At 41.4% G+C, this 19871-nt stretch overlaps 1 protein-coding gene across 2 annotated transcripts in view; it reads right to left on the bottom strand.

The window, feature by feature from the left end:
* Positions 1-5331: 5331 nt before the first annotated feature.
* HHIP (hedgehog interacting protein) overlaps positions 5332-19871 on the bottom strand; it is a 438585-nt gene continuing 424045 nt past the window's right edge. Inside the window, exons 15-16 of one of the 2 annotated variants that reach the window (XM_029600180.1) lie at positions 7597-7629; positions 6043-6176 (exon numbers count right to left, since the gene is read on the bottom strand). In XM_029600180.1, the coding sequence (XP_029456040.1) occupies positions 7625-7629 (5 nt within the window). In that variant the 3' untranslated portion in view covers positions 6043-6176; positions 7597-7624. Of the gene's footprint in view, positions 6177-7596; positions 7630-19871 lie in introns of both variants that reach the window. The other variant, XM_029600029.1, reaches the window with a different exon arrangement.

Raw genomic sequence — 19871 nt, 5'->3', positions numbered from 1 at the left:
TTTCACACAAACTTCAGTTTGTGGAATGTTTGATTCATTTCATTTGTGTGTAAAAACCAAATTAAACACTAAACCTCCACAAAAACAAAGAAAAAAATGAAAACGGGGCCTACACCAGCCAACTCTCCCACCCACCTGGAAAAATGACGCAGCTAAGATCCCCCACCAGCCCCCACTTACCCTATCCATTAGGGACTGCCTGTGAGGGCTAGGCCCTGGCTGAAGCCTTGGCCTTGCATAGGTAGGTCATTGCATACTTCACCTTGCAAGGCCGAGGTTTCAACCTAGACTAGAGCTTGGGTCCAGGCCTGATGCTGTGGCTGAGGCTTAGGCCCAGAATGAAGCCTCAATCTTGTAGAGGCTGAGGCCATGGTAGGTCGCTGCAACCTTGGCCTCAACCTAGGCTGAAGCCTCTGTCCCTGTGCCTCTGTCCTGTGCCTCTGTCCTGGACAGAGGCCAGGTCCTGACACCAGGGCATCAGCCTGGACTTAGACCAGGCATTGGGGCCAGGCCCAAAGGCTGGGTCCCAACACCTGGACATCTGTATAGGGTCAGGCCCAGGCCTCGGAGCTCCTCTGCTGCATCTTCTTTTTCAGCTCTTCTATCACCAATTGACCCCAGTGGATGAAATCAGTTGGTGATAGAAGAGCCAAAAAAAGAAGATGCATAAGAGGAGCTCTGAGGCCTGGGCTCCAGTGTCGGGCTGAGGCTCTGGTGTCAGGAACTTGCCTTCAGGCTGGACTGTTGCACACAGGTTATAGCCTAGACCAAAGCCCAGGCATCAGCCTTGTGTAGGCCAAGGCCAAGATCACAGCGATCTGCCTTGGCCTATGGAAGGCCGAGGCTTTGGTTTGGGCCTAGGCCAAGGCCTAGGCTGAGGACCAGGTGTTAGGACCTGGCCTCTAAGCTGGGCTCCGTCATTGAGCCTGGGTCGAGTCCCTGATGTAGGGATCCGGCCTCTGGAATGGGCCGCAGCATCTTGCCTGGGCCTGGGCCCTGAGGCTCAGGCATCAGGACCCAGCCTTTATCAGATAACCAATGGATCGAGTAAGTTTGTTTCAATTTTACTGGAATCTCAGCTCAGACTCTAGCGTTGCACTCAGGCCTAGTCCATGGGCCCTGTTTTCCAGCCTCTTCCTAACTAGATAAGCCCTGGCTTCTGCCTAGGCGCTGGTGTCATGCTAAGGTGTAGGATGTGGTCCCTGCTTTGGGCCTCAGACTGTGCCCTAGCTGAAACTATAGCCTTGGGCCTAGGCCTGATGCATTCATTTAAAATGAATGCAACGAATAAGGTTCATTTCATTCAGGAAGTTCCTGATTCATTTCGGGGCCCCTGAATGAAACAAATTGACCTTATTTGTCAAGTTTTATGCATTTGTTTTAAAAAAATGAGCATCTCTAGATTCCAGGGCGCCTGACCATGACACAACAAAGAGGCTAATCAACAACCCCCACAGGAGTAGATGCAGGGCTCCCTGCCAGCCTGGTAAGTCCAGGAAAGATTTATATCATTCTGCTGTAGTCACCAATGACTGTGTTCCAGCCTCAGCACTGGAAGCTATCCCTGCTGCTACCCTTTATTATGTATGTCCTGGTTGCCAAATCTGGAACCCATCAAATTTCCCCAGAGTATTTTAAATGTCATTTCCCTAACCCTTCCATGTGCATATGCAAAACGTGCCACTTTGCAAACCCTCAATTAACAGATACCTGTTTTGGCTGTGATTCACATAAGAGGGTTTCCCAGCTACAGACACCAGTCCAGCCAACCTCTAAGATAGCCTCTGTGTTTAAAAATGCTGGCACTCCTGCTCCCAAGCTACAAACACCAGTGCCTGCCAGCATGAAATCTGCTCTTCAGAAAGTCCCTAGCCCAGCTCCCTTGAAAACCACAGCACATCCAGTCACAGTTAAAACCAGCCAAAGCAACTTCAAACCAATACTTACCAAAGTAAATCCTGTTTCAGAATTCCGCACTTTCTCTGTTCTGGTGCCTCTATGTCAGATTGCAGGTATTTTAAAGCCAAAGACTAACAGTGGTTCAGCTTCTATGACCAGGTGCTTCCAGCTCGACCAGGTGCTTTCAGCGCAAAATTAATGAGGGTCTGGGTTACTTCCCTGCAAGTCTGATAAACTTAACAGAAAATTTTCTAATTTTGAAGCACCTTCTACTTCATTTAGCTACTGGAACTGTAGCAAATGCCTAAACGGTAACCCATCAACTCACCTGCTCCCGGTGGCCCCAGTGCTGTTCTGATAGACAGGTATGTTATGAACCTAGCTCCCAGCAGGGATGGGTTAAATTGTGATTTTTTTTCTTCCTGATTGGTAGGGATGTGAAAAATGCAGTTCAGGGAACATCATGCAAAACAAACCTGCTGCCATTGTCTGGTTCCTAAACTGCTTACTGCACAGCAGCCTTCTGAAAGAGTAGAGTCTTGTAATACCCAATCAAGAGTGCAGCCTATGACAAAAAATCTTCTTGCATCTATTCCACCTAAAGGTAATTTACAAGTTGTGTAAGTTTGCTCAGATTCTACTTCAATTTTCCTACAATCTACTTTAAAGCAGTCTCAAGTTTATTCAGAGAATATTTCTACAACAGCCAAAGTTAGCCACAGCAATTTAAAATCCCTGCCTGTACAATAGAACATAATCCATCTTCCAGGTTGCAGATCACAGCATGGCTTCTGAGATCATTATGGCATCAGCTAATCTAAGTCTTTCCAAATCATCTGCTAATCTTGTCTTGAGAAAAACTGTTCTGACCACAAAAAGGGTAGCCTGTGCCTTTCTAGGTAAAGCAGTTTTTACACCTAGCCATGCAGTGAATGCCACAATCAAGATGAAATTTACTGAGCCTGTTCCACTGAATCCACTCCAGGCTGCTGTTCCATCTCATCTAAGGATTCAGACCAAACTTCTTCGAGCTGATCTGTTCCAGTAGGTCAATTATGCAAGTAATAGCAAGGTATCTGAGTAAACTGGCAGTCTAAAATTTGCTCTCCTTCATTGCATCTACAAGTATGTGCATTGTTCCATAACATGTGTACTTTTATCCACATTTACAGGAGGCATTTTTAGGTCAGGGAGAAAAATAACCTGCAGGTCAGATGAGGCAAAATCAAGTTTTAAAACTACTTGATTTTATTGTTTTTCTTTTATTATTATAGACTTTTGATTTATATTATTATATTATTGAATCTATTTTATATTATGTTTTATATTTACTTATTATTATTATTGTTTAAGATTGTATGCAGTCATACAATCTTAAACAAGATTGTATGCAGTATGCACTGACATAGAAAGTTTTATATTTCTTTTAACGGTGTTCCTATTTTTTAATTAATTAATTATGTAAACCGTTGTGATGGGCTATTCTGAATGACGGTCTATAAAAAATGTTTAAATAAATAAATAGACTACAATTTTAACCCTATGCTTGTTATTTTCCATGGAAAAAGTACTTGCACATATTCAAAGTGAAAGCATGTGTGTACCTTCTTTTTGAAAACTGGTGCAAACCTCCACAGGTAATAAACTATCCACAGACTTTGTTCCAAGGAAGAGAGTTTGAAAATTGCCCCCAAGGGGTTAGGAGGGCTGGTGTTACAGAAACATTCAGAGGTATTCATTGTAAAACTGACATCATTAAATAATTTTTGACCTTATAATTGATGAAAATTCTAACTCCTTTTCATTACTTATAAGGTAAAAAATTCTTTAATGATGTCAGTTTTACAATGAATACCTCTGAATATTTCTGTAACACCACTCCCCGTAACCCCAACCCACCTCCCAAAAACTCACCCCGAATCAATGTGCCCCCTTATAATGGTCCATATATAGAGTATCAGACTGAGCTTTATAAGGAGACTTTCTCTCTCTCTTCCCCCAAAGTGGCCCTTTTAAAATCTTCCTGATTCTTTTTTCTATGACAGGCGAGAAACGTAACAAATATTTCTACTTTATGACGTCAGTATTTGGAGTATCTGTCATCACTGTGGCTGCTTGGTCTATTTTACTCCAACAATGAATAATCCCATTTCAAAATAAAGCATCCAGCCAACATGATTAAAAACAATGCTTTTAATATCTTGCGCAGCATAATCCCAAACATATTTAGTCTATTCTTACAACCATAATCTTTGCAAACATTTTTAACAATCCCACGGTAAGTGCTACAGATATGTAAATACAAGGCTAGAAATTTCAGTTGTACACATACAGTTTAAAGAGCCATCTTACATACATGATTATTGACAAAGTGACCCCCATACAACAAAGGAAAAGCTTTGCACACATGTTCCACAGATAAGATATTACATTTAGTCTAGTCTGGGGCCGTTTCACATGGGATCAAGGATAAATACAACTCTAGCCCTTGCATTCATTTTATAAGGCATGATAGGCAGTATATTTCAGTGATAACCTTAGAACTGTGTTCTAATAAAGAAAGGGCCAAATATTAGACATTTTGAACCAAGTCAAAACCAGACTACAAAATCGTGACAATGTATGGTGAGATAAGCAAAGAAATTGGAAAAATAATGGAACTTAAGGCAAGTGCATCCATGTTCACAAGCTATACTTACAAATTTTAAGAAAACATACAGAATAAATACAAAGGCATTTGTATTCAGCATGGTTTTGTTTTTTATGTAAACAGTTATGGCAGGACAGTGTAAGAGCCCTTTTATAAAGTTATTTTCAATCATCTGAAAGAATTGGGTCCACAGCTGAGAGCCCTCTCCATTTTTAGTCAGGACATTCATCAAGTCTCTTTTTCTATGTATTACCTTTTAAAATACTGATATAATTCTGCTCTGACAACAAAATATGAGATATTTATACCTCACTCTCTGATTCCACTATCCTCACCTTACATTTTGGCAATCTCATGCAGGCAAATTAGTGCCCAGAGCCCATTACTGCAAGTAAAAGGTTCTGAAGCAAAATGTTTTCTGCAGGAGCTGCCACTGTAAAGATGTAACTTTGTGTAAACACTTACACCTACAGATGGGGGACGTATGATGAAGGGCTTCACAAATCATTTCAAGGATTCACCTCCTGTGAGTTACCAGGCCACGCCCTGCTACCCGGCATCGTGACCCACGTGGAACATAGAAAGATACTGGGAGTGGGCAGGGGAGGGTTTGAGGATTAGTATAAAGTGGATTTCCACATGTTTACAAGATCTCTTGATTCCAAATGCATTTGCTGATGGTCTTGTACACCAGTGGTTCCCAACCCTGTCCTGGGAGACTCCCCCAGCTAGTCGGGTTTTCAGGATACCCACCGTGAATATGCATGAGGGAAAATGTGCATGTTATGGAGGCAGTGCATACTACTTTTCTCTCATGCATATTCACGGTGGATATCCTGAAAACCTGACTGGCTAAGGGGTCCCCAGGACAGGGTTGGGAACCACTGTTATACACCATAGAGTTGTACCCTAAACTCAGATGGCTCAAGTCATCCAAAATCAAGGCTCAATTCACCCAAAAGATTTCCAGCAGAGAAATACTTGTCAATTTTGATGAATATAAATATTCAAATTCTATATTAATAAAATGATTCAGAGGCCCTACATATCTTGAGGCTTTTAGACCTGCTCCTATTCTTTATCACATAACACATTACCAGCTTCATTACAGTAAAGATAAGCCTCATTATCCCTGTTCCTAATATACAGAATTGTTCTGATATCGATGTCTGGAACTAGGTGTAGTAAGCGCTTGATGTCAGCTTGAACTACAGGCAAGAAACTAAAAACACTTTCTGAATCATTATACTGCCTCATTCAAATATCGCCTGAAACACTTGCAGGCCCCTGCTCCATAGGAATCAATGGGGAAACAAGGATAAATAAAAAAAAAATAGAAATCTTTCATTTATTGTGCAAAAACACTTTTATATTTATAAGGAAAGCACAACAAATATTATGCAGGAATTAGGGGAATGTCTCATGAAAAATGGATTTCATGGCCATTGCACACTTTGGCAGGAATTAGTGGCAGAAAAGCCTGTAACGTGGTTCACACAGTGGAAGTGGGTTTTCAGGAAGCCAAACGTACAATCAATAACTGCCCTGGTGTAGCAGTCTTCTGAGCCTGTAGATGAGTGTAGAAATGGAGATAACAGCCAGGGCAAGAGGGGGCAATCATTGTCGCCTACAAACACACAAAAAGAATGACATAACATCACTTACAATACTCACATCACCCTTTCCTCACATCACCTCACACAAGATCTCATTCTCTTCCACACCCAGAACGCTCTGCTGAATGTCCTGAATATCATGGCCGGTTGCTGAAAATTTGGTCACCATATATCAATCACCCTATCAGGCACCATCTTTTATGTGTGCTGTGAAGAAGGATGTGAGTTCTACTCTCTCTCTCTCTCTATATATATATAATCTACATTAGCTTGTGTGGCTGAGAAATGATTTTGTGCAGTAGTGCTGGCTAGTGCTGTAGGTTCGTCAGCGTGAATGAGTCCAGCTTGCCCAATGTAGCGGTGATGCATGCGAGCACTGCATGTCTCTTAATACCCCTATAGCCCTTGGAATCCATAGTCCCATCATGGACACAAGCTGTTTGAACGGATGTGAGGTGTATATGTGTAAAAGAGTTTACATGCACGTAGAAAGCGGGTGGCATGCAAGTGTGAGTGAGTGAGGTGTGCCTGAATGAATGTGAGAGGGCGAGGGGGATTAAAAGCTGTGGAGATAAATAAAACTAGGCTCAGAATAGGAAGCTAGATAGCATGCAGGTGTTAGGCCTAGGCCAAAATGGTTTGAAAGGGTGATCGCCAGGAAGAGCAGCCGTGTGTATGTTATAAATGGCTTTAGCATGGAAAATTGTAGCCACTGTTTAAAAAAGCAAGGGAAAGTTCTTTACTTATTTTGGGGAAAGCTCTCTGTTGAAGTAAAAAAACCCAAAAACCTTTGTTTATGCTATTCTACTTTTTCTGACAGTGTGAAAGAGTTTGTTGTAAATTACCCTTACATAAAGGAAAGGGAACTGTGACACTGTGCCAGTGCTCCAGAATACGAGTAAATGTATTTGCTTTGGGGGCTGTTGGGGGCAAACAAAAGGTATGTATGTGTTTGAGCATATCTGTGGAATAGACAGCATTAATTCTGCATCTATGATAGAGTCTCTTCCTACATACTCCAAATGTTTTTTTTAGTAGGACTAGGATGAATATATATATATATATTTTTTTTTTTTTGACAAACATCTCCTATTCTATTGTTCAGTTTACACTATTCCCCCTCCAAAGGTTAAAAAGAATTTGGGTTAACCGAGCTGAGAAAATGAGAAACCATTTTCTAAACACAGTCTCGTTGGGTCACATGTTCTAAGCATTTTCTCCATGCACGCTAATGGCAGAAATAGTTTTTAAGATGTATGCAGTTGAACATTTATTTTTCTCCTTCACAGTATAAAAGGGGCCTTTTGTCCTACATCTATGGAACTGTAGATTAGAAAAATGCTTCTTGAGTACCTGCTCCCCCAGTACATACATACACATACACTTCTTGCAATAATGCAGGTGGCTTTTTTTATTCTAAGGTCCACTGACCTATTCACAATGCATTTTCGCCTCTGGTTTAATCTAGAAAGAAAAGGATATATACAAAAATATATAGTTCCAAAACAGAGAGAGGCATTAGCAGCTTTAAAACTCACATTTTTTAAAAAAAGCAGATTAAAATTCATACAAACTTAATCTGACCAATATTTCATAAATCTATTGCTATCCTACTTGCATGAGTATTAAAAATTGCAAACATAAGGCTCTTTTCGAACATTTCTAAATTCAGTGACGGTAAAGCTGATCTAGATTTTTTATTTAAATTGAATGCACTTTTAAATTTATGCATTTTAGTTGTAAACAACTTAAAACAATACTGAAATATGCATAATTTTGTAAAAATAGCTCATGATAGCTCATAAGATAGGGTTTAATACATTTTATCAGTTTATAGATCACAGAATAACACTGATCTAACCAGAATTTCAGGCATGCTTTTACATAAAATATATTAAATTAAAAAAATTATATACTTAAACAACCTTTGTGTAAAATCATTAAATCCACAGTTTAACAATAAAACCAATTCTATGCATTTACAACTTCATTAAGAAATAACAATTCAATTTCTCACATAATACAGAAATATATTTGTTAAAATGTATAGGCATTATACATAAAACATATATTACATATATATAGTGTGTATACATGGATCTGTCAGTATATATGCATTTATACAACAGTGGTCACATATAAATCCCAAGCTAAACCATTTATTTTCACAGTACATTGGCAAAGTGTTTGGATAAAATGCATTCTTATGCAAACACTTTAACTATAAGGCAAAAACCTCCTGTTCGTGCAATGCCCCCTCTCCCCCCAATCCGATCAGAGAACTTGTGCGCTAACCAATGACGAGTCAGAAACCGCCAAATAAGGTACATGCCCTGGTGTACTCACAAATCAATCATCAAGGTAGTTCAAGTCATCTTGCGAGAAAAACTGCATGGTTCTCCCCCCCCCCCCTCCCCAAAAACAAAAAGAAACTGACAGCCTGCCAGAAAATCTACACGGGGACGTTAATTTTCAAACCAACGTGCGGGCGTGGCCATTTTATAAGATGCGTGCACACGTGTGTGTACGTGATAAAACAGCCTTGATGCTCGCGCATGTGCGCCAAATATACAGTGGGCTTGCGCATGTGCAGGCAAATCCCATTTCTACCGCATACGTTTAGGGATTTTAAAAGTGGCGCGTGCCAATGCCATTGCCAGTTAAACCAGTACATCCCTAGTTTGCTCAGTTAAGGGGCAAGGTCCTCCAAACCCCCCCTGGTTTAATAGCCTTCACTCTCCCCAGTTATGCCCGACCCTTAAAACCCTGCCGATCTGCCTAATTTTTGTTATTTTATAACTTATACCTCCTCCACAGCAGATGTAAACTTACACGGCAGGAGATCTGGGTGCGTGCCCAGGTGCGTATGTATTTATATGCACATCTCCGGTTTACGCCTGGAAGCGACCATGCCCACACCACACCCCCTTTTTGAAAACTTTGGATACGCAAGTGTCTCAGAGGCTTTTCAAATCTGCTCAGCGCGCGTGAGCCGTCTTAATCACCCATCCCCTAATGAATGTGCGTGCCGGGCTTTTAAAATTCACCTTCAAGTGAAAAAACAAAAAAATACAAGAAACCCCCCCCCCCAACAATCACTGTTGAAAACGCAAAATTTTCAATGGGCTGACCACAGATACATTTTTAAGGGATAATTTTTGTTAGTCAGCGAAAACCCCTAAAAAAGTTACACCAGTGTTCAAAGGGGATTTAGATGCATAAGTTTGCTTTGAAAATTGTCTTGCCAAAACAATGGACCCGGATTAGTATACTTGCTATTTGTCATGCATAGTTTAGCCGAAATGATTTATGCACAAACATTTTAAAATGAAAAAGCATGCTCACATGTCCCTATCCCGCCCAGACTCTGCCCCCTGGCTTGCCTCTCCCCTGTGCCATACAATGCGTAAGCACACAATTTTACACTCCTATTGGCTGTGCAATTTTCTAAAGGGCCATTGCTACTGGAAAAGCACAACTTCACCCACAGAAGTGCCCTTTGAAAATGACCCTTCCTACCTCCATGTGTTATTAACAACGTCGCATAAATGAATTTCACTTTACAATTTGGAAGTTTTTGAAAGAACAGCTGACCTCCATACATCTGTTAAATATGCAAGAGAGAACATAGAGGGAGACCATTGGATAAAGCTTTGGTTCTTTCTGCTAGCTCACAAAGATGGGACTGAACATTTTTACTGGGGTTAAGGGGGTGGGGTGGGCAGCACAAGTTGGTTACAGAAGCTGTCTGCCCCAATGGGCTAGGGGCAGCCAGAACCAAGCCTACACGTTGCAGCATACACCTGTCATGAAATCTGTATATTCAGTTTTTCTTATTAAGTCTCAACGCTGCTGTTTTTCAAGCTGTGTTACAAGGACTGTAATAGTCACAGTGATTTTGTGATGGGTATTCTTAGCCACTGTGAAAATTGTTCCTGTACAAACTGCTGACTTTGTGATATCTCCCATACCTCATTGACAAGATGAAGAGCAATATTGCAATTTGAGTCTGAAATCCAATGCAATATAAAGAATCTTTATTTCATTCTTCCTTGAAATCTATTTAATAACTGCATAAACTTTTTTTTTGCTAATATGGGAATTTCTGAGCTCACATTGGAGGTATAAACATATATATATATGTATGTATTTTTGATCACATATATACACACTAACAAGCTACAGGCCCGATTTTAAAAGGACCGTGCACATAAAAAACTGGGGTTACGTGCATGGCTGGGCCTTGCGTGCACCACAAGCATTTTAGAATGGGCACGGCCGCACGCATAACCCCTGTTACACGCAGAAGTGGCGGGCCCTGCAAAAGGGGCAGGCTGGGGGTGTGGGCTGGGTGGGGAGGTGTGGAGCGGGGGTCGGGCGTGGACAATGCCATTAGCTGCTGTCCTGGGGAAGTGTGAACCGGCAGCTGGCCGGCATGCAGAGTTTGCTTCTGCTCCCGAGGAGCAGTAAGTATAAAAATAAAAGAAAATGGGGAAGGTTAGGGTTAATTTAGGAGTCAAGGAAGAGAGGGGAAGAGGGAGGAAGGATAGGGTTAGAGGTAGGAAAGTTCCCTCCCAGTCCGCTCTTTAATTGGAGCAGACTGGGAGGGAACTGGGCAAAGGCCCGATCACGTCGCCGCATGTACTTTAGAATATTCTCCCCCGCCCGTGTGAGTCGTGCACATGTTATAAAATGATCGTGTCCGTGTACGCATGTCGGGAACCGTGTGCGAATGTGCTCCTTTTAAAATCTACCTTTTTATGTTTGCATTTGACCTTGGTAAGTATTCAAAGGACCTAATCTACTGCTTTTTCTTCAATTACCTTATTATGCGATAGAATCAATATAATATCTGAAGTGGATTTACAGCACAATATTATGGTTACCATGTTAGTTACATTTGGATATGTAGAAATAAGGGTCGAAAAACCACCTGTAGGTGAGATCTTTTTATTGGAGTTGTCCTCCCTAATGATTGTACTAAATTAGTCCAATAAAAACATGTCAACCTACAGCTTGTTTTTTTTACCCTTATTTCTACAACTGCATTTAGAGAATTCTGATGCTACAAAGATATTAAGCTAGTAAGTAACAAAAAAACATAGGAACTGATGACACATACAGACCCATTTTCCCTAATCTATTGCAACACCACAGACCTTACAGGATCTGCAGGTTTTACTCATGTTTCTCCATGGCTAGGGATCCTTTGGGACTCATTTATTAAAGTTTTCTGACAGTCATGCTCCAGTACAGTAGTTGCACTGGATTTCTCAAGGGAAAACCTCCCTGTGTTATCACCACGGAAGACAGCGGCACAAAACTTTAATAAACAAGCCCTTTTGTATTTGTCTGCAATGCTTGATCTGAAATTGTTTACCAAGATAACTACACAGAAAGTATGTTTTAGACTTCAAATATTTTACTGTTGTTCCATGATAAGGTAGTTATACAATTAGAAATTAATTTCCAATCAATATAAAATTTAATTTAACCAATGAAAAAAAAACCTAACATTTTTTGACATTAAGGGACTTAGGCAATTACATGCTAAAAAGCCCACATAACATGATCTTCCTTACTATTTTTTGTGCACCTGTGAAAATGAAGTCTCTCTAGTGGATGCACAAAATTAGCTTGCACATGCTGGGTTTGCAAATCCCTGACCTTTCGAGCCTAAAGTGAAAGGGCAGGTGAGCAATAGGGATTTCATCCCCCAAACTGTCCTCTCAACCACCCAGCCCCTCCAGAATGTGTTATGTTATGTAACAGCAATACAAATAATGGTAACGTGCCACTAGGCAGTGTCATTTCAAAACGTGCAGCAGTGCCAGCAGAAGAGCTGTCCAGTCCCTTCTGCAGGTGAAGAGTGGGACCCTTTGGAATTTTCAGGAATCATTCCAAAGGGCTTTTGGCCTGATCTTGATGGGGAGATAGGCCTGGAGTGAGTACAGCCTCGATGTGTCTGTGTGTGTATGCATGTGGTGGGGAATTGCCTTTGATGGGGAGAATGCTGTGATGAAGGAGTGCTCAGCCTTGATAAGGGGAGGGATGCTTTTGATTGAAGAGGACTCTACCTTGATAGCAGAGACTGCATTCTTCATGGGAAGCGGGTTTGGGGGGCACAAAATCCCTATGCAAACTGGCACTTTCATTTTGGGTTGGTGAGCATGGTGGATTTTGAGATGCAGCAACTGATCCGAGACAGATGTTAACTTTTAGGCTTTAGCAGGCATGGTAAATAGTGGGTGAAGGAGGATATGCCATGCTATTTACTGTGCGCCTGCCCAAGCCTAATTTGCATCTGATATTCCTTCATATACAGGTGGGTACGTGCTAATTTCAGTGTGCAACCACTAATGTCATCTGACCCCGATCTAGCGTGCAAACTAGGGTCTTAGTGCATAGCTTGCTATTCTGGGTGCATGCTAAATGTACACAGACCCATAAGTGTATATCATACACATGTGTGATTTATCCATATGTGAAAAACATTTGATAGCTCGCAAATGGTCAAAACATTTGGTGACTTTTTCAAATGTACAAAAATGCTGCAGACATCTCATTCTGGGATATATGTACAGTGTTATATGGCCTTTCACCCACTGAAAACACTTAGCAGAGATGTGTAAGAAGAGGTGTAAAGAATACTACGTAACAAAGCCATACACACCTATTAATATATAGCTTTTCTCTTTGCATTTTCATTTTTTTACTAGTTTGCTGCAGCCTACTGTAACAAAATGACACATTTTTTTCTTGAAAAACTTCCTGCACACCAGTCTGCACAAACCTTTGTATATATGTGTGGTGTTCTTATGTAAGTATATAATTAAATGAATTATCTGGAAATTGAATAAAGTTTAGATCTGCATAAAATTTATTAAAAAAACTATAAAATGTAACTGGTGAATAAAAATGGTGACCTGAACTAACAAACTAGTTCAGCATCTTCTAAAGCAAATACATCTTCCATGCACCACCTGATTCCTGAAATTAATTCCCTGAATTATTCTAAAAAGAAGACATCTTAAATGCAAGATCTGTAATAAGCAAAGGCAACACAATGAAGTGGTCTCCAAAATAACTTGAGAAAAATGTACTATAAAGAACTGATGTGTGTTTTTCTTTTTTACCTATTTAAAACTTACTTCATGCTAAGTCTCTTGAAGCAAAGTTTTCTCTCTCTATGAACGCTGAAGGCTGTGATGACTTTTATTGGGGTAACATAAGGATTAGCAAAAGATGCTGCAGGAGATGAGCTATTGAGACCACACAGGCCCATTTCTATGGGCATGACCCTAGAAGGCGGAATCTGTGTTCTGGAAAGCTCAAACTCTGTAAAAGAATCCGCTTTTCTGCGGGACATACAAGATTATTGTAACTCTGCAAAAACTATGATTACATGGATACATTTACCGCGTGTCGCCTGCTGCTGATTTTCCAAAGCTCCCTCATACTTTGCACCTGCTATTTGTGAGTGTGGCAGGGAGGAGGAAATAGTGCACATACTTTTGGAAATCCTATGCATGAGGGCTATTTTACTCCTCTGACCTAAAGCCTTCACCCACCCCTCCCACCGGGGGGAAAACTTTTTTTTTCTCTTTTTTAACCTGGCTAAAAACGTATACATGCAGTGGAACTCCTTCTGCACATTTAATTGGTTAGAGTAGGTATTCTCCTCTCCAACCCCAGACATATTTCTTTCACCACTGAATGCCGTACTGCTCTAATGATGTGAACGTTTTTTTTTTTTTTTTTAAGCTTTCCATTCACATACCGCGCATATTTGCGAGTTAAATTGTTTCAGAGCTATCATTTACTTAAAATTAAAGTTTATGCAAAAAAAAAAAAAAAAATCGTTTGAGATAAATTGGAAAACAAACTGAAAGGATGAAAGACTCCCCCCTTGCCAACACTCATGAAAAAAAAAAGAAGATTTTACTAAAAATTGGACTTAGGTGCCATTTATTCGTTTCTCCTCCTGCCATGGATGATGATGACTGAATATTTATCTATGAGAAAAGAATGTCTCATTTCATCACTTCCTCCCCCTCCCCCCAGTTTGGGGCTATAAACAAATAATAGTAGGCTTTGAAAACTCTGCTGCAATTAATCAGGCAAATGGTTAGTTAACTGGAAGAAAAAGGGAAAGGCCCAGGAAAGAAAAAGCCATGACATTCAAACAGAAATTTTCTTAGATATTAGATTTGTTTAAATTTGTCCTAATGTGGAAAAGATTTTGTAAAGACGATAGAAAATAAAGATATTTCTTCTTCCAATCAACCTGTTTTTTTTTTTTTTTAACTTTGAGAGAGGGGTATCCTGTTAAATTAGCTATCATTCATTATCCCAGTTTTTTACCTTTCAAAATGCGGGGCTGCTTGGCTGTTTCCTGGACAGAGGAGAGTTTGTAGAGAAGGGTCTGAGGCCGCAGGCATCACAGCACTGTGCCGTATGTATCCAGTGTCCCAACAATGCAGAGTGGGACAGGAAGGACTGCTGAGGGCAAGAGCACAAGCAATAAACACCCGGTTTGGCAAAAAAAAAATGGTTCTTCCCACAGGTACAAGGATAAAAAAATGGAGAAAAGCTTTCATAAATCAGGTCCAGAGAGAGCACCTCCGTTTAACAAAAGCTGGAGGCCCTGGGAAGGTTAAAACCACGAAGGTGTGTCTGGCCCAAAGCTCTCTGTCAACTGAAATATATGGACCTGGGGAGCCCGTCTTTTAACATCAGATATGGTGCAGGGTTCTTCTGCCCATAACAGGAAAACCAAATAATCTGAGTGACATCCTAAAGACATGGCAAATCCTACCAAAGGTAGGCAAATGGATAAAGGCCCAAGCATTTCTGCTTATAAATACATGCACAAGGCGTTAGATTGAGTTAATCCTTCAGGTGGCTGAGTGTTGACACCTGTATGGCTTGGATTTCTGGATACTAGGGGAAGACAGTGTTACTCCCCCCACCAAACAATGCCAGGAGTGTAAGAGCGAGTATTAGTGCCCATCAATGTTTTCCTTCCTTGCACCGAGTTTAAATGGAAGAGGGAGTTAGAAGCTGAGCATAAAATGTCCTAAGGTGCAAGTACCTGGGCGTCTCCTCTGCTACGGGGTGCGGCTGTTTAGCGGCTCTTCGGTGGTAAAAGCAGTCAGTGTAGCAGGGTTCAAAAAGGGTCTGGACAAGTTCTTGAAGGAAAAGACTCTAAACCATTATTAACCAGGGAGACTTTCATTTTTTTTTTTAACATTCTGCCTTTCATGCCACTTCAAAGCAGATTATGTTCAGGTACTGCAGATGGAAGGCTTACAGTCTAAGGGGGACATAAGTGGAAATCTGGCTGGCTGGCTCCATTTTTTTTCAAGGGCAACTGAGGGGAACTTTGAGCCCCACTAGTCCATCAGAGACTTGCAGGTACTTAAAGGGGTGGGGATTATGGGTTGGGGGGAGGGATCTACAGGGGGGAGAGGTTTGGGGACGACATGGAGCATGAGCAATGCACTGGGAGTAAAACTTGCAAAATGCTTATTTTTTAACATTTGGGCTGCCTCAAGGGGCGATGGAGAGTGTGGGACAGGGGATTTTAAGGGATTTGGTGCCGAGTCGGGCGGTGTGTGTGTGTGTGTATACTTCAGGCCATTTAGCCCCTTTAAAGCGTGGCTCTGGAGGCATCAGAATGGGCATTAGCTCATCCATACTCCTGGGGAAAAGTTTCTTAGCAAGCTGCATGGCTCCCCAACATGGGGAGCCATGCAGCTTGCTAAGAAAGGGTTAACCTGGAAGTGAGGCACAGGTTGACTTGAGCACTGGTAGGCATTAGTGTTTCAAGGATTAAGCAGCAAGACTTTACCTATCATTTTGTCAGTAACTGTTTCACCACACTTGTCACTGGTATATGCTAGAGAAGCTGGAAGAAGACTAGGATACACTCCAAGAAAATGGATCCAAGAAGTGTCTACAGCCAGCAACACAGACATGCAAAGTAGCAAATGCATGTGTCATCCAACAAACACCAGAGTTCAGTCCTTAGATACACTGTACAAGAGCTTTTTTCTCTGCTAGAGAAAAAAAGTTGTATGGTGGCTTAAAATAAGTGTCTGAAAATGAAAGCGTCAGGCTAGGAACAGAAAGCAATGTACACTAGGATGTGTACTACAGTGTAGAGAGGAACTAGGGCATTTGATACATGGGGGAGGATACACAGAATTCCCTTGGTGGTAATGGACATTATTCACTCTTCTTTCACTGCTGTAAGGGTGTCACCAAAGTATCCCTTATTAAAGACGTCAAAGATGCTGAATACATGAGATCAGAGAATGTGAATGCATATGGTTCCTTGACTCTCCCCAATAGGAGGTGTCTTGATAGGGTGTGCTCATCAAAATTCACTCTGGCTCGGGTTCTGTTCTTCCAGTCTTCCATCATAAGAGGGTGGCTGGGATACAAGGGTGTGGTTCCCAGGCCCTATGACTTAGGAGCGTTTTTTGGGATCCAAGGAGGGATCTTGAGAGGGAAGTGACGGAAGAAGATCTTAAGGAAGTGGGGAATTCGTCCCATATTCCTCTTTTGCTTTCAGAGATGTTCTTAATGTCTGAATTATAAGAAATGGAGTTCATCTTACTGGAGTCAAAGAGAGGATTGCCAGTAGTGAACCACTGCTTCAGAGCTACTGTGTGAAGGAACTCATTCTGCAAGTGCAAGAGATTTTTCCAGTATAGTGCTGCTAGACCACAGGAGTCTGCACTATGAAAACAGGTGGTCCAGGTGATTTCCTACTCTTTAGTTTGGCAATCTGGCCTCCTATATCTTCTAGGTTCACCGTGACTTGGTTCAGTTCATCCGAATCATCACCCTTGAAAATCATGTCTGGAACTGGTATCTCCCTAACATCCTCATTAGTAAACATGGAATTATAGAATTCATTTAATCTTTCCGTGATGGCCTTATCTTCCCTAAGAGCCTCTTTAACTACTTGATCATCTAACAGTCCAACCGACTCACTCACAGGCTTCATGATTTGGATATATTTTTTAAAGTTTTTATTATGAGTTTTTGCCTCTACGGCTAACTTCATTTCAAATTATCTCTTAGCCTGTCTTATCAATGTTTTACATTTAACTTAACAATATTTATACTTTTTCCTATTTTCTTTGATGGATGCTTCCAATTTTTGAAGGAATGTTTTTGGCTAAAATAACATCTTTTAACCATGCCAGTAATGGTTTGGCCTTCCTTCCACCTTTCTTAATGCATGGAATACATCTGGACTGCGCTTCTAAGATGGTATTTTTAAACCGTGTCCTTCCTTTCAGTTTTTTTCTATTTTCCTCATTTAATTAAAGTTTCCCTTTTGAAAGTTTAGTGCTAGAGCTGTAGATTTACTTATTGTCCCCCTTCCAGACATTAGTTCAAATTTGTTCATGTTATGATCACTATTGCCAAGTGGCCCCACCACTGTTACCTCTCTTACAAAATCCTGTGTTCTACTAAGAATTAGATCTAAAATAGCTGCCTTTCTCGTCGGTTTCTGAAACAATTGTTCCATGAAGCAGTCATTTATTTTATCCAGGAACCTTATCTCTCTAGTATGTCCTGATGTTATATTTAATTATTTACCCAGTAAATATTGGGATAATTGAAGGTTCCAACTGCGTTTTCACTCGGATTGTACCACATCAGGAGTAGTGTATATGATCAGTTGCCCTTGCTCTTTAGTGTACGTTGGGAAGACTGCCCGTATGGTAAAGACTCGGATCATAGAGCATTGCTCTAACATCCGTTTGCAGCGGGAAAAAGAACCCTTAGTTGATCATTGGATTAACAAATCACATTCGCTTTCAGACCTTTCATTCTGTGTTATTGAGGTTGTTCGATGGCCTGCACGGGGGGGTAATTATGCTGAGATACTAGGCAGGATTGAACAATGTTGGATCTTTACCCTGGATACAGTGTCCCCAAAAGGTTTAAATCGTGAAATCGAATGGTTTCTATTTACTTAAAACAACACCTACTAGCAGGGTAGGCTGCTTTAGGTACTGCTTTGGTGCACTACAGGAACGGCAGCCAATGAATGGAGTCCTTTTGACTCACGTGGTTGTCTCTCCCGTAGTTTTGGCGCCAGCTGTCATCTTTAAATACCTGTCATTTTAGAAGGGCATTGCGCTCCCGTTACTTTCTGAATGCTTTGATCAGGTATGTGTAAATTATTGTATCATGGTCGGTTGTAAGTCCCCTCACAATCCTGACACTTATTTTATTTTCCATGTTACAGCTTTTGTGTGAATTCCTGAGTTGGCGATCCCCCCCGATGCAGCCCGCGGCGAAACACGGGACCGTGTCGGGGGACGCCATTAAGCTGATGCCTGCATAAATTTGTGGAGTTGCCATATTGAAAGAATAAAACACTTTTTGCTTTATATGACTTTTGGAATATTTTGTCAGGATTGAACATTCACCTGCACTATCTGTACTCTGTGATATCGCTTAAGGTGCAGTACTTGCTCATTGTGGTTTCTTGGTCTTGGATTACCTTTGGCTTTTGGGCTTTAAATGGCAGCCGACGACCAGACTTTCAGTTACTCAGAAGCAGACCTTAATGCAGTACTTTCCGACCAGCTTTTCTTCGATGATCCTCCTCCTGCGTCCTCACCCCAGGTGTCCTGGGCCGATGTTATAGATATCCAAAAACGCCTCACTCGGGCAGAACTCCATGCTGCAACCCTTATAGAGTACTGCCGGGTTCGTCGGATTCCGCGGGGACTTCGGGTCCAAAAGGAGCCGCGTTTACATACGGACAACTGCACTTTTATCACTCGCTGGAATCAGATACTGAATAAGTGCTCCTTAGACTTGATGGTATTGATTATTGAAACCACTAAAACCCTTCAAGCTTCTCTTCAAGAGGATTTAAATAAAAATCTGGACATTATTAAACATTCTGTATCTATTGAATCCTTCGATCAGGAGCATTCTGAATTTCAGACACAACTCACCAAATTTTGGACGGAACTTAAAACGGTGAAATACCAGAAATTTATTCGTGACGAGACCGATTATAAATCCGGGTTTGTCTATAAATGGATGGCCAAGCCCCGCCTTCAATCCGGACCGAAAGTCATGTTTGCACACGATTCGTCCGGCGACTCATCCGGCGAAGATGTGCAGTCCATTCGTCCAAGGAAGGAGCCTGTTCCTGCAGTACCTTCATCCTCTTCTGCTGCCTCATCACGTTATGCTTCGATTGCGGCATCTTTTTTAGACTCCGGCCAACGTCCTCCAGATCCCGGTCCATCATCCAAGACTCAGCGCTCCACTCGATCACGAGGTCGGCCGCAACAGCAGCAGCAACAGCAACATTTTCCCCCACGGACTACCAGAGCGACCCACGCGGTCTCAGACCCATGGATTTAGATACATCTGCAGTATTTAATCTGTCTTCACGTTTGCTCTCTCCCACTGAATTAGTATTGTTAAGCAAAGGTTTATCTTTTGTACCTACGGTTAAATGTAATTTGTTTGACCTGAAAGTACATCTCCACAGATTTATCCGTTTGCTGAAGATCAAATCATTTTTTTCTGATACCGCGCCTGGCACTGATTTCTCTGTAGTCCGTCCGAAATCCCGGTGGCTTCCACCAGGTCCAGTTGATCCCCTTATTCTGGCTTTTGAACGCTTAGTGGACCAAGACTTAACAAAGCTGGCA

This window comes from Rhinatrema bivittatum, chromosome 1, assembly GCF_901001135.1.
Source record: "Rhinatrema bivittatum chromosome 1, aRhiBiv1.1, whole genome shotgun sequence".
NCBI classification, from domain to species: domain Eukaryota; kingdom Metazoa; phylum Chordata; class Amphibia; order Gymnophiona; family Rhinatrematidae; genus Rhinatrema; species Rhinatrema bivittatum.
Note: the sequence above shows the minus strand (reverse complement) of the source record. Positions and strands in the feature narration are given on the sequence as shown.